The 16,113-nt window shown below is 41.6% G+C and overlaps 1 protein-coding gene across 1 annotated transcript; it reads right to left on the reverse strand.

Moving 5' to 3' along the window:
* Window positions 1-960: 960 nt before the first annotated feature.
* On the reverse strand, window positions 961-15,760 carry KDELC1 (KDEL (Lys-Asp-Glu-Leu) containing 1). The gene is made up of 10 exons (XM_011977232.1): window positions 15,166-15,760; window positions 13,472-13,677; window positions 10,281-10,486; window positions 10,013-10,090; window positions 7,934-8,106; window positions 7,578-7,815; window positions 5,704-5,913; window positions 4,528-4,617; window positions 2,919-3,026; window positions 961-1,194 (listed from the first exon to the last, which is right to left on the reverse strand). Exons 1-10 carry the CDS (start codon window positions 15,345-15,347, stop codon window positions 1,177-1,179), a joined length of 1,509 nt encoding a protein of 502 aa, XP_011832622.1. The 5' UTR covers window positions 15,348-15,760; the 3' UTR covers window positions 961-1,176.
* Window positions 15,761-16,113: the final 353 nt, after the last annotated feature.

The raw sequence follows: 16,113 nt of genomic DNA on the forward strand, positions 1-16,113 counted from the left end.
CATTCATTCATTTACTCATTGTGTTAAGGCCATTTTTGTGTTGCTACAGAGAAATATCTGAGGCTGGGTAATTTATAAAGAAAAGATATTTATTTTGGTTCATGATTCTGCAGGCTGTATAGGAAGTGTAGTGCCAGCATCTACTTCTGGAGAGGGCTTCAGGAAACTTCCAATCATGGTGGAAGGCAAAGGGGAGCCAGGGTATCATGTGGCAAGAGAGGGAGTAACACAGAGAGAGGGGGAGGTGCCACACCTTTTAAAACCACCAGATTATGTGAATTCACAGTGAGAACTCACTTGTTACTGCAAGGATGGTGTCGGGCCATTCATGAGGGACCCACCCCTAAGATACGAACACCTCCCACCAGGCCCCACCTCCACCACTGAGAATTACATTTCAACATGAGATTTGGAAGGGACAAACATCAAAACTATATCACCCATTAGATATTTATTCAGTCTTTCTAGTTGCTGTCACTCTATTAGACGTTAGGACTACCCAGAAGAAAGGCCTGGTCTCTGAAATCATGGCACTTAAAATCTAGTAAGGGTAAAATATGTACTGAAGGATGTCTAAGCTGGATGAAGAAGAGAGGGCCAAGACATTCCAGGACAAAGGAAAGGCATGGGCCAGGAAGGTAAGGACACAGGCATCGACAGAACTGGGAGAGGACTCGTTCTTCCAGAGGACTGGATTGACATTAGAAAGTGCTGAGAGATTTGACTAAAGACGCAGGTAGAGGCCATATGATGATTGGCCTTGTATGAACAATTAGCTAGAATTAAGTTTGGCTGAATACCCACAATAATATGGGCTTAAAAGGAGACAGGGGTTCATTGCTTTGTCATCTAAAACCAGTCTGGGCAGGTGGTCTGGGTTGCTGTGCATCAAGGACCCAGATTCCCTCTGTTTTTACTGCTCCCTGTTCCAAACACAGCTAATAATTAGCACAACATAGGCCTTTAAAATAAAGGAGGTTTTATTATAAAATTCTAAAAATGTACTTTAAAGTACAGTCATGGGAATACTGCATAATGAGTAGAAATGTGTCTTCATACTGCAAACAATCACACAGATATTATATTGTCCATGGAATTAATACTTTAAAAAATTCTTCTTTTTAGTTAAGAAGAGTCTTCAGAGCACCATTATTTTAATAGAAGTTATTTTGCATATCAGAGTTCATCTTTGGTCTGCAATTAAGAAGCAAAATATTTAGAGCTATCAAGAAGTCTTACACAAGTGAAGACGACTTACATTCATTTGTTAATTATTTTCCTGTAAAGATGAGAGGGAGCCAAGCTGCCGCTAGAGGCTTTTAGGGCTTGGGACTATTTCCAGAGGCCCAGAGTCAGCTAAGGGTAAAATCACATTGTGTTCCATAGCCTACTGATAAGGAACCCAAACGTCCACGGGCTGTACTACTGTAAAGGCCTTGTGTTATGAACAGTAGTGGTGAAAGGTTAGGATAGACAATGAGCGAAAAATAAACAAAGCTACCATACTGGCCCCTAACTTCTACTAATCAGTGGAAGACACTGGCTGGGTACCTCCTCTCAATCACGTAGATGAAGATAAACAATTGAGCAGAAGTGGAGCAAGGAAGCTGCCTAGTCTCACTTAGAGCCAAAGTGAGAAGTGTTCTGATACCTAATCACAGATTGGTGAGGGGGAACCTTTCCATTTGGCAATTCTTGTTTTGTCATTGGTTTTAACTGATTTTTACGGACCTGGAACACTGATAGAGTTAACAATGATGATGAACTACCTTTGAGGGCCAGTTGGTTAGTGGTAAATGAGTTCTACAAAAAACAAAGACAAAAATAAAACAACCAAAATTCTGATTTGTAGCATGTGCTGATTGTCATGGTGTAAATATTCTTATCAGGCTGATTCCAAACTACCAAAAATTTAACCAATATGCAAAATTCCCGAATATTTATCAACGGGTGAGCTCATATACGCTGGTTCTGTCACATCACTGGGGCCGGCCTCACCTTAATTCCTTTTACACCCCCTTGAGAGGTAGACATAATAATTGCCAAATCTGCCTTCTTGTCTTTGGTTATAATACCACAATTTTGAACTTGTCCATTCAGAAATATAATTATGTTGCTTAAAATGTCAAGTCAGCATATGTTACACATACACATACACATACACACAAACACACATATACACTCTATTTTATGCAATTTACATTCCTTCAAACAGAAATTATAATCAAAGCAACAGTCCCTTGCCACACTATGTCTTTATATACAAACACACACAATCACAATCTGATGATGAGAGATTGGTTTTTGCTTTGCCATAATCCAGCTAGATGATTTTGACCACAATTCCTTTTTGGGCTCAGTTTTGTTAACCATAAAATGAAGGCATTTACTCGATGACTTCTAAGGTCCAATTAACCTTAAAAGTCCAGATATGAACCTGACTTTCATTTTTATCAATGAGATCCTTAGGTAGTGGTATCAACAGAGATGACTTTCAAATGAAGAATTGGAAAACATCAATAATCGTGGTTACATATTTTTCCTTCTCTAAACTGGGATGATGAACTTTGCCAAACTTATCTCACGAGGAGATGAGGGCATCAGATGATACACATGAAAATATTTTTCAGACTGTAAGCATCCATTCAACTAGGGTGTGAGCTGGATCCTCACATTATAAAAGGCTTCCCTCCACTTTGCCAGGGAGCTACCATGTCTTCTCAATTATCTGCATTGTAGCATCCTTTCTTGAGCACTGCTGTCTTCTATACCTATCTCTCTGGCAGACTGAATTGCTTGGAGACCTCGAGAGGAACTCAAATATTTGCTGCCTGATTGAATGACTATAGGAATAAATGCAAGTTTGGATCAATGTTAGTTTTTATCCTGACACTGGTCATAAGCTGAGTTCTGGTTACCTTTTTCCTGTGGCAAGTACAAGGGAAGAGGTCATCCTCAGTCTGTGGTTGTACCCTTTTCATGCCCTCTCGGATTTGGGGCTCACTCACTTGTAAATTGGCATATTCCTGTTTAAGCAACAACATAAAAGCATTCCTTATACAACACTTTATATCCACCCAATGAGACAGGCTAGAATACATGAAGACTATGATTCATTTAACTTATGTGCGTCAAACTGTGATCTGCATAGTCCGTCATATATACTAGTTCTGAACACCAACAGTAGAGCATCTGAGAGGATGAACACTGGCTGCCTATTCCTAACAGATATCTCTTTATTCTATCCTACATTTCCATGACTTTTTTTTTTTTAACCATCTTCTGCCTTATGGTAAAAATAATTTTGCACACAATCTTCCCTAGACTGAGAATGTGAAGACAGAGACTATTCTGCTTTCCTTATCATGGCTTGCACAAGCCTCCATCATCATCTTCATTTATCATGTGCTTACTCTGAGTAAGGCACTGTGCTAAGTACCTATGCTAAATGAATGAACATTGCCCCATGGATGCTTAGAAATTCACATGGTAAATCCCCTGAGTTTATTCATTTTACATGGTTTATCCTCCAGTTCCCTCCACCAAGGGAAGGTTACAAAATGGGGAGGAGCCAGTACAGGCCAGAAATACACCAACTTTGATCTGTAGCAGAACCTCAGATATGGGGCTCAGTATCTGCAACTGTGAGATAAAAATCTTACTCTAGATCTAGTACTATTATTAGCCAAGAACTTGTTTATTACTTTTTTTTTTTTTTTTTTTTTTTTTGAGACAGAATCTCACTCTTGTCACTCAGGCTGGAGTGCAGTGGTGTGATCTTGGCTCACTGCAACTTTCACCTCTTGGTTCAAGTGATTCTCCTGCCTTAGCCTCCCGAGTAGCTGGGATTACAGGTGTGCACCACCATGCTTGGCTAATTTTTGTATTTTTAGTAGAGACGGAGCTTTTCCATGTTGGTCAGGCTGGTTTCAAACTCCTGACCTCAGGTGATCCGCCCGCCTCGGCCTCCCAAAGTGCTGGGATTACAGGTGTGAGCCACTGCACCCGGCCTACTATCACATTTTTAAAAGAGTCCTTTAAATGGTCAGATATGCTTGATTACAATCTCTAAATGCTCGGGTCCATGGATATATAATTTCCAAGGGAAGTCATGGCTCATAAGGAGTCAGCACAAGAGGCCCAAACACACTTGACACTGTTTAGACAAAGATATGGTGAGGCAGCAGCAATGTAACACAAAGAGAACATACAAATCTATGCACCATAACTGTGTATGATCAGAGGCCAATTTCTTAGTCAAACATCACATAGTTCTAATATTAATACTTTTCACTTAATATTGTAACATTTTCCATTAGCTAATCTTTGGTTTTCAACTATTTTTATGATTACTTAATATTTGTCTCTGATTTTCATCCACAGAAGTATATATATATACTTCTGATACATATATATATATTTATCTCCCTATAGTAACATATGTTTAGAAATTGTTAAGTAAAATGTTATTTGTTTTTAACATGTCTACTTATAAGTTATGTGATAATTTTCTTGGAAAATACTGACCTGGAAAAGTTTGAAATAATAACAGAATATGTCATCGCCCATGAGATTATTTCTTGCAAATTCTTGTCCTGCTTTTGCTATCTTTTTGGCCTACAGGAAGAACAATGATAAAGTCCTGTAATAGAATCCATTTTTCCCATGCAGGCATCTGCAAACTGCTCTTCAGAATACGTATACATTGAGGCAATTGTGGGAAATAATGTCTTTGGGGGTAGTCTCATGTCGTAAAACAGAACATTTAACAGAGTACGTTTGTTTAAATCGGAGGGAGGTTTCTAAGACTTGAAAGTTTGAGAAGTCATATTGGACCTTCTAGAATTAAGCCTCTCTTGGAGAGACAAGGTGTACACCAAGCAAACCAACGATGACTTTGTAAACGCAAGATGAAGCTTAGCACACTGCCTTCACAAATTTCAGCAAACAATTAGCTTAAAGTTTATTGCATTCCATCCCTCTTTATTTATCTATTTATGGCTGCATCTACTTCTGAATCAATCCCTCATTTTAACCTGTAGCCAGTTAGTGACTCCTGCCAGACTGGCCATCTTATGATTTTCACATTGCTAGTGGAGGTAATGCTTGTGGCTCAGAGCAACCCTACTGAAAGAGAAAGTGTAATCAAGGCCACAGTTCAACTTTTTGTTGTTGTTGTTGTTGTTTTTTGAGACAGAGTTTTACTCTTGTTGCCCAGGCTGGAGTGCAATGGTGTGGTCTCAGCTCACTGCAACCTCCGCCTCCCACCCAGGTTCAAGTAATTCTCCTGCCTCAGCCTCCCCAGTAGCTGGGACTACAGACACCCATCACTACGCCTGGCTTATTTTTGTATTTTTAGTAGAGACGGGGTTTTACCATGTTAGCCAGGCTGGTCTCGAACTCCTGACCTCAGGTGATCTGCCTGCCTCAGCCTTCCAAAGTGCTGGGATTACAGGCATGAGCCACTGCAACCCGGTTAGTTTTTTGCTTCACATGCAGAGCGGAGAGTTAATGTAAGATGCAGTGCTCGCTGTGTTCAGCCCAGAGGAACTGCCGTGCCATCCATGAGCAGGCAGCTTCCCATTTACAGGCCAAAGTCTATTACGTGAACATCCTGGATGCTCTCCAGGTACAATACATTTCAAAGGGACCCATGATATTGGGAAACAAGTGGAAATAAGCCTTCAAGGAGACTAACCTTACCTCTTCATCGTGATCTTTTGCCCATTTAAGTTTTTCTAGCAGATCGCTCAGGTTGCTCTTAACTGGAATGTAGTGTTTCCAGGGCTGCAGCTCATTATAAAAATGTTCATAGTAGATGGAGTCTTGCTTCAGGACAACACTGTCACCAACTAGCAAATATGGCAGGCGGTAAGCTGCCACAGTGCCATCGATATTTATTTGATACTTATGCTGCAAAACAATGGTAAAGTCTAAGAACCTCCATTAAATTTCCTTTTCTCCACTCTATTTTCCTTCCCAACCCACACATAAACCTTTGCAATCCTCAGACACAATTTGGCCAGCTTCCATGCTCTGCCTTTGCCATTTAGTAAGCGTCATTATACAACAGGTTGATCTAGAGCTAAATGCTTGATGTGCTCCTAAATTTTACAAAGGAGGATACAAACCTAGTGTTGAAGCAGCCAATAAAATCATACTGTTGTCCTAAGGCTGCAACATAAGGAAGGATAGATTCATTTGTGAGTTTTTGTAATTCTCCTACTACTTTATTGATTGCAAACGTGCCCCTCATGATGGCACATTCTGAGCCATGTTAACCATATTATTTATGTATTTATTTTGAGACAGAGTCTCGCTCTGTCACTCAGGCTGGAGTGTAGTGGCGTGATCTCAGCTCATTGCAACTTCTACCTCCCGGGTTCAAGTGATTCTTGTGCCTCAGCATCCCAATTCGCTGGGATTATAGGCATGCACCACCACACCCAGCTAATTTTTGTATTTTTAGTAGAGATGGGGTTTCACCATGTTGGCCAGGCTGGTCTCGAACCCTGGACCTCAGGTGATCTGCCCGCCTCAGCCTCCCAAAGTGCTGGGATTACAGGCGTGAGCCATCACGCCTGGCTAACCATGTTTTTTAAACACCCAGACATATGTCTTAAAGAAATTAGCAAGCTGTGGAGCAAGAACACCTATGAATAAAAATATTCATAGAACTGTAGTAATCTTTCATCTTTAGTTGCAGAAAATTCAACAGGTAGGAATAAAGCCAAAGCAGGATGCAGCATCCCTCCACTGAGGAAGGATGACTAGTGTCCTTGCACTTTGGTTATAATCATTTCTTTCAAAAATCTTTGGGATATGCATATAGAAAAATACGGACAATCCAACTTCTAACATTCTTTAGGTCAACCTGCCTCAACACAACATGTCAAAAGAAATCCTGGTCATCTACAGGGCAGACAGAACTCCTTAATCACTTGTCTTCCCACATACAGAAGACAGATGACGACCTTTTCCCCACCTCTCTCCCTACCACGGGGGACTTCAGAAACAGCTCCGCGGCCTAAAGAGCAGGGTGCTGCCCACTGCCTTAAAAAGGGAGTTGTTAGAAAAAGGACTACTCCCCAGGAAACACGGGGAATCCACATTCTAGACACAGAAAGCAAACCCTAATTCCCAGGCAGAACATTTGGATGGGTTTCAAGTCATTCCCCACCACAAGGCCTGATAAGAAACAAATAGTTTCTATCTTCCTTATTCTGTGGTGATAACATGGCTCTGGGGAAAGTATTTGTAAAATGACTTACATGTAAGTATTATTAAAAACATATTTGGAGGTGACATGTGCTTATCTCAAGGGTTAGCTGGAAAAAAATTACAGCTCTATCCAGGCTCCAAACTCCCTTGATACACATTTAGTGTCAAGACTAGGCAGTGAGGGCAGATCCTGGTTGCCAAAACAGTCCCCAGCACCGCCATGCCTCGATATTCACTCAATTTTGTGCGAACTTCTCCCACCTCTTGTAATTTGCAGGCCTCAATTTCCCTTCCCAAAGCACTATGTACAAATACATTAGAAAAACAAAAAAGATTAGCCACTGATTAAGTCATACCTTGAAGAAATCAAAAAATGAAATGTGTTTCACAATGGGACCATACAGGCTTTCATCGTGTTTAAAGAAGAAAAAGTTGGTGAAAGCAGCATCTATGAGTTCCGGGTGTTTTCTACTGAGTTTAACCAGCTCAAGTCTCTCTTTGCGGCTGTCTCGCCCTCTCCAGACGGCAGTGGAATTTTTGCTTTCCCAGGGAGGACCCGTGTTAGCTTGCACGGACATCATATCCAGACTTACCCTAGAAAACAAAGTGCAACAGATTTTCCTCCCAAATCATCATGTCACAAAGGTTGTTGAAAAGAACTCACCAAAGAAAGAAAACCAAGGCTTTGGGCCAACCCTGACTTCTCTCTCACCGGCCCATGGTTTCCAGAACAGAATCAGTCAAGTCGTAGGTAGGCATCACGATATCCTTGGAATCTGTGGAGCCACACCAGGAAAAGATCGGATGGATGTTTGCGTTGGATTTCTTTTTTTCCAAAGGCCAGTCTCCCAAATTAACAAAGAACTCCATATCTGGCATCTTCACCTAGAAAAAACAAAACAAGAAGCTTATTCACATTTCCTGCATTGGATAATACATTGTATTTATCAATTTAAATTTGAAATTGCATTAATGAAAGGCCAATGTTACATGTTTTAGGTAATGATAATTACCTTGGTTTGAATAGTGGGCAATTTTTCAGGATATGGTCACATATATAAGCATTCTATGCTCCCTACGAAAGGGATGAAATGGCAAAAGTAATCTCTGTTCTAATACTGCGAACAGCCTCTAAGATGATCAAAGAGGAGAATTATTGGAAAATAATTTAAAAATTAGCACTTGGGACTCTAACCCTAGTTTCTTGCTAGTAAGCCAATGGTTCCATTTTAAAAAACATACACCAGGTAGGTGGTGGGACCAGGATTTGAACTCAGGAAGCCCAACACCAACAGCAACATAGTAAGTTTCAAGCTATGCTTCCTTCCTTTACTGGCAAATGGCATAAATATGTAAAGAGGATCTGTTTTATCTAGTCACAGAAAATGTTTAGAGTATTTACAAAACAACAGATATATATGTTTAAGGCCAGACCAGCACTGATCAGTCTGAGAAGCATCTTGAGAAACTGAAGTCCTGAAGAACATTCTCATTTTCCCATAGATTGACACAGAGGAGCAAGAGAAGTATGACAGTACTCCGATGTCTTAGTTTAAAGGAGGTTTAATATTGATGCTATATAACTACCTACATTCAGAATTAACAGACTGTAAGTGCTTTGAAATCTCGAAAAGAAAGGCATTATGATTTTCCATGAGTAGTTTAATCAAGAAATACATGCAAATTATTCAATAAATAAATATTATAATGGATTATAAATAAATACACATTTGGTAAAAACGTCGGTAGAGTCTTTCACATCCACTATTTTGACATTACTTTCAAACCATTCCACTAGAACCCGACAAAAGCCCATTATTCCAAGGAATGGGATTCAGTACAAGGCAAGTCATCTTTGGACTCAAAGTTAGTTTAGTACCAAAATAATTTTATGATAAGGCATTTTTCTTTCCCCTATAAAATATTGTGTCCCTGCAAAAGATATGCTGAAGTCTTAAACCCCAGTGTCTCAGACTGACCTTATTTGGAAATAGGGTTGTTGCAGATATTAGTTAGGATGAGGTCATACTGGAGTAGGCTGGGCCATTAATCCACTATGCTGTGTCCTTATAAGAAGAAGAGACCCAGAGACATGAGGGGAGAAGCCCACGTGATGACAGAGGCAGAGATGGGAGGATGCAGCTGCAATCCAGGGAACACCAAAGATGGAGGGTCACTGCCAGGAGCCAGGAAGGGGCAGGAAAGGAAAGGATCATCTCAGAGGGAACTGGCCCTCCTGACACTTTAGTTTTTTTTTTTGAGACAGGATCTCACTCTGTCACACAGGCCTTGGGAGTGCAGTGGTGTGATCTCAGCTCATGCAGCCTCGACCTCCTAGGTTCAAGCAATCCTCCTGCCTCAGCTCCCCATTAGCTGAAACTACTACAGCCTAATTTTTGTATTTTTTTGTAGAGACAGGGTTTCCCATGTTGCCCAGCCCGGTCTCGAGCTCCTGGGCTCAAGCGATTCACCCGCTTCGGCCTCCTAAAGTGCTAGGATTACAGGAGTGAGCCATGGCACCTGGCTGACACTTTGATTTTGGACATCTGGCCTCCATAACTGCGAGAGAATATATTTCTTTTATTTTAAGCCTTTCAGTTTGTAGCACTTTGTTACGGCAGTCCTAGGAAACAAACGCAGATACTGAAATAACAGAAAGCTTCACAACAGTATTATCATGAGGCTCCAGAAGAGAATACGCTGATAGTGTTAGAATTTGTATTTTGAAAAATTATCCTGTAAAATCTGGGCTTAAATGATCTATTACAGCTAAGAGAAAACATGTACTTACCTTTCTAGTCAAAGAAAGTAGTATGGCATCCATGAAAATTCTAAAACCTACATGTTCACCGTGAGTCTTGATATAAACCTAAAAGAGAATTTACCATTTATTATGTTAGTCTAAAAACACTGGCAGATTTCACTGAGGAAAAGCTTGTCACAATGCTCATTCGAATGATGTTTATAACATGATTTAGCTAATTGTAGCCAAATGTTCAAAACAAGCAAAAAAAAAAAATCACTAAAACAAACAAGCAAACCTGAATCGCGTGTTGTACCTTGTTATCCTTTAAGGTGTAGTGACACAGGCTCTGCCTCTGTCCAAATCTTTTTGGGATTTCTACTGCAATCTTTTCTGGATCCACAGTAGGGAAATGTGCCAAATCTCTCTGAATCTGAGCAATGGTTTCAGGGCAGTTCATCTCCTGTAGCCAGGCTGCACTATCTTGCAACGGACAGTCACAATTCTCATGGTAAACCGGCCCTATTTACATAAGAATAACAAAGCACAACAGTGATAATTTCACTCAGCATTTGAAACTTGTAATAAGTATCTATAATGTGGCTTCATGAGTTTTGCCTAGTTACATAGGAAGAGCATTTTCATTGAAAACACATTTTAAGAGAATTACAGGCCAGCGAGGTGGGCTCATGTCTGTAATCCCAGCACTTTGGGAGGTTAAGGCAGGAGGACAGCCTGAGCCCAGGAGTTCGGGACCAGCCTGGGCAACACAGGGAGAACCTGTCTCTACAAAAAATAAAAAATTAGCTGGGTGTGGTGGCATGCACCTGTGGTTTCAGCTACTTGGGAGGTTGAGGTGGGAGGATCACTTGAGCCCAGGAGGTTGAAGCTGCAGTGAGCCATGTTTGTACCACTCCACCCTGGGCAAGACAGTGAGACCCTGTTTCAAAGAAAAGAAAAAAGTAATACATTTTTACTATATTGGGGCATTGCAAGTCAGTCAGTCTTCTCCTCCGACAGCTCTTCACAGTGAAGTTTTGTGATATATTCATAATAAGGTCTACTTTGCATGAGTTCAAAAGAAAGCAAATAGAGGCCGGGTGCAGTGGCTCGCGTCTGTAATACCAGCACTTTGGGAGGCCGAGGTGTGTGGATGACTTGAGGTCAGGAGTTTGAGACCAGCCTGGCCAACATGTTGAAACCCCATCTCTACTAAAAATACAGAAAAGTTTAGCTGGGTATGGTGGTATGTGCCTGAAATCTCAGCTACTCGGGAGGTTGAGGCATGACAACAGCTTGAACCTGGGAGGTGAATGTTGCAGTGAGTGGAGATTGCGCCACTGCACTGCAGCCTGGGTGACAGAGCGAGACTCTGTTTCAAAAAACAAAAGAAAGCCAACAGATACTTAGTTTATGTCTATGGTATATATTACAGCTCATTATTCCTTGTGTTTTGTAGACTGAAGAATAACCAAATACTGGTAAAAGGGTATCAGAGGGGCATACCTATTTTAATGAAAGACAAAAGTGATATGATTTAATATTTTGATGGTCTGTTATACAAACAGGTTCTTAAAGTGTCTAAGGTACTTTTCTCAATAAGTAAATCATCAATAACAACGAAAATAAACAAGGAACTGCTATTCTGTTTTTTGTTGTTGTTGTTGTTGTTTTTTAGGAATTATTAAGAAGCAAAAGTAGGCTGGGTGCCCTGGCTCACGCTTGTAATCCCAGCACGTTGGGAGGCCGAGGCGGGCGGATCATGAGGTCAGGAGATTCAGACCATACTGGCCAACATAGTGAAACCCCGCCTCTAATAAAAATACAAAAATTAGCCAGGTGGTGTGGCGCGTGCCTGTGGTCCCAGCTATTTGGGAGGCTGAGGCAGGAGAATCGCTTGAACCCAGGAGGCAGAGCTTGCAGTGAGCCAAGATTGCGCCACCGCACTCCAGGCTGGTGACAGAGCGAGACACTGTCTCAAAAAAAAAAAAGAACCAAAAGTAGCTGGGTACAGTGGCTCACGCCTGTAATCCTAGCACTTTGGGAGACCGAGGTGGGCAGATCACTTGAGCTCTAGGGTTCGGGACCGGCTTGAGCAACATGGTAAAACCTTGTTTCTACAAAAAACACAAAAATTAGTGGGGCATGGTGGTGAGTGCCTCTAGTCCCAGCTACTCATGTGGCTGAGGTGGGAGGATTGCTTGAATCCAGGAGGTTGAGGCTGCAGTAAGCAGTGATTGCACCACTGCACTCCAGCCTGGGCAGCAGAGCGAGTCCCTGTCTCAACAGCAACAGCAACAAAAAGAAGCAAAAGTAATTCTCAAAACAGTCCACTTCACTAATTTTATAACAAGTTAATTACAATCTGCATTGAGGTTTTACTGTTATTCCTTTTTATAATTCTCAGATCCCACCTAACCCAGGCAGTGGCTGACAATGGAATATCTTTTTAAGGTTTAGTGGGTGATACTGTACCAGGCGGTACTGGCGGAATGTAGGAAAGGAGCCTAGAGACTCTTAAAAAAGTGTCTACCTTTTCTTACTTCTCTGCAGAGTTCACAAAAAGAAAAAAAAGTTTACTTTTCTTGCAGTTGTTAAGGGGGGCAAGATTTCTGCCCTTGTATATACACTGCTTCCCTACTGTTTTGTGGTACTGTCGCCTGTAAGAGGGAAGGAGATGGCTCTAGGTAACAAAACTGTACTCTCATCCTATATAAGAAACATCAGAATGGCCAGGCACAGTGGCTCATGCCTGTAATCCCAGCACTTTGGGAAGCCGAGGCAGGCAGATCATGAGGTCAAGAGATCGAGACCATTCTGGCCAACATGGTGAAATCCTGTCTCTACTAAAAATACAAAAATTAGCTGGGCATGGTGGTGCGTGCCTGTAGCCCCAGCTACTTGAGAGGCTGAGGCAGGATAATCACTTGAACAAAGAAGGCGGAGCTTGCAGTGAGCCAAGATTGCACCATTGCACTACAGCCTGGCGACAGAGCAAGACTCCGTCTCAAAAAAAAAAAACCAAAAAAAAAGGTCAGAGAATTTCTCTGGGAAAATGGCATTGGAACAATACAAAAAACAACCACCAGTGCCCTCCTTCTCTTTCAAGCTATCTCCCTTTCTGAAGTGATCTACCACATTTCAATAACACTTATCAGTTACTTAAGTCATATATTTCCAATTAAGAAAGTATCATATATGATCATGCACATAGCTTGATTATTTTTGCTAATGTATGCCTTCACAGAGTAAATTCTCTACTAATATGTTCCTTGCTCTTAAGCAAATCAGAATTTCCATTCAAATCTTCTCTTTTTACCAGGACTCATAACTTAGCTTTCAAGTAGAAAGCCTTTATTTTTTTTCTTTCAGTAAAAAAAAAAATATGTGTGTGTGTGTGTGTGTGTGTATATATATATATATAAAATGCCAAGTTGTTTTTGTTGATGGAATAACATATATTATTTTATTCAAATACTGCTGGTATAAAATTATATTCCAAATTACCTTTTAAAACATACGGGGATTTGGCCACATGCTGACCTTGGAATTTAACTTCCACCTTCAGATTTTTGTAGCTTGCATACATTCTGTATCTTACTATGAAGGACCCATCTTTTCGGTCTAAAACCTGGACTCCTACTCTAGTGAATTGCTCCTCTGGGGCTGAGACTTTCACCTGGAAGACCTTTTCGCCTGGAGAAGATGTGAATCTGTGATGAAAAGGCGATGGGGAAAATAAACAGATTATTTTAATGAACAAACACACAAAGATTATGCTCTTCAGTCTGGAAAGTTGATTATTCTCCTCCACATTCTTCCTCTAACATATAACTGCTTCTTTTTCTCTTATGCTTTTAGTACCAGAATGAATATGATGGATCAAAGATTTAAAAAAAATGAGGATGACAATGGCCAAGATAACATGAAACAGTTTCATTAAACAATCACAATGGAATATGTTAAGACTACTAGTCTGTATAAGCATAGAACATACTCATGTATTCCATATAGAAAAATATTCTTACCAACTTATTTATTTCATGCCATCACATCTGGATATTTGTGATCAAACGGTGGTCCCAAAGATAATGATCTTATTTTGAAAAATCTCTGCCAATGAATCTTTACAATATCAGTATTATAAATCACGCTCAGGCCTGGCACTGTGGCCCATGCCTACTATCCCAGCACTTTGGAAGTCCAAGGCGGGAAGACTGCTTGAGGCCAGAAGTACGAGATTAGCCTGGGCAACAAGGTGAGATCCTGTCTCTACAAATAATAATAATAATGATAATAATAATAAAATAAATAGCCAGGCGAGGTGGCACGCGCCTGTAGTCCCAGCTACTAGGGAGGCTGAGGTGGGAGGGTAGCTTCAGCCTGGGAGGTTGAGGATAGCTGTGATTGCACCACTGCACTCCAGACTGGGCTAGGAAGTGAAACCCTGTGTTAAAAAAACAAAAATCACGCTCAGCCATGGGCAAAAGCAAAGTAGTAGGTAGTGTATCATCTTTTGCCAAATAACAAAATTTACAACCTGTCTTTCACTTGACAACCTTTTATTCCAGTATTTTTTTCTGTACGAAATACACATGGTCAGCATCCACCAATAATAAAGACAATCATTTCAGAAGTATATGAATCATAAAAATAACTTTTAAGTATGATGTTAAAGTATTAAATTCATTGGAACAAAATATTTGTTACAATCATATAGGAGATTAATACTTCGATACTTTCCTTCTGAACTCTAAAGTTTCTAATAGTACTTCATTTTTCTTTTTCAGTTTCAAAACATGCTTACCTGCAGATGTCTCCTTGAAAATTGAGAGCCGCACCAGAGAAAGATGAAGCCCATCAAGTCTCTAACAGCTAGGTTTAAATCCCTTTTAACGGCTTATGCGAAAAGTAGTTAGAAACAGAATTTCCAGCAAAGTGGAGGGACTTTGTCTTGCCCTGATAATGTGGGAATCCGAATCAAAATTGCTAGGAGATTATTTTATATGTTATATACAATACATTATATTGCATATATTATAATTCGGAACAATTTCTACAGCTACAGAGAAAAATTGGTACCCAAATATCCTGGAATTTAAACTGTTGTGGAGAAACGAGTTCTTGGAAAGAAAAAACTTAAAGGGAGAAACAGATTTAACCGCCATCCAAAATAGGTAAGGAGCCGTTTCTCGACTTACTTATTCCCTGATGTATCCACTGCCTGAATATAGAAATAGCGGGCGGGAAGGACGACGTCTGCTTTTAGCCCGGGTCCCCATATTTCGCTCTTCTCCGGGCTCAGCTGCTTTTCTCCGCCGGTCTCGGCGAGTGCTGGAACCGTCGCCAGAAAGAAGCAATAAAGTAGCAAAATGCTAAACATTTACAAGACGGACTCTCGAAATGATCCACGGATAAATGAAGAAGTGTAAGAGGTGGACAGAAGCAGCCGACGCTTCGGCAGGGGCACGCCGGCCGATCGCAGCAGCCAACGCGACTGCAAAGGGTGCCGCCCGGCGTGCAGGGCAGGCGCGCGGGTCTCCGCGGCCCCAGGACAATTAAAGCCCGTGCTCCGCTGCGCCCAGGTGAGGGTCCCCTGCCGTTCTGCTGTTTCGGCCAAGAACCGCGCTGTTCCTCTCTTTCAGGACAATGATGAACTTCAGTTGCTCCTGCCACTGGAGCATCTTTTGGGAGCGAATCCGTCTCAGGTTCCAGCCAAGGTGTAGGGCGAGGGGATTGGCCCGTGCGTCGAGCCAGACTCAGTAAGGCCTTCTCCAAGTGGATGGCGGGGTGGACACGCGTCCCGGCGCCCCGGGCTCCCTGGGATATGTAGTTCGCGACAGGACGAGCGGAAATACTGCCAGGTTTTTACCACCTCTCGCCCATTTATTTACTTTTCGGTCACCGCTTTCGGGGGACAGATAAACACCACAGATGCCCATCAAAGGGGCGCACGGGTCTGGAGGCGCAGCTCAGGTTTTTGCGTTGGTCACCCTGCCCTCCGCACGTGCAGAGGGCAGGCATAAAGCACCTTGAAAGGAAGGTGCTGTCAATGCTATCCGACGACCTGTCGCCGGGCACCGCAGTCCAGAGCGCTGTCCTCGCGCGCTCCGATGGGACGAGGGACGCCGGCCCCAGGGTAACCGGAG

The sequence above is a fragment of the Mandrillus leucophaeus genome, unplaced genomic scaffold (assembly GCF_000951045.1).
Source record: "Mandrillus leucophaeus isolate KB7577 unplaced genomic scaffold, Mleu.le_1.0 Scaffold175, whole genome shotgun sequence".
NCBI classification, from domain to species: Eukaryota; Metazoa; Chordata; class Mammalia; order Primates; family Cercopithecidae; genus Mandrillus; species Mandrillus leucophaeus.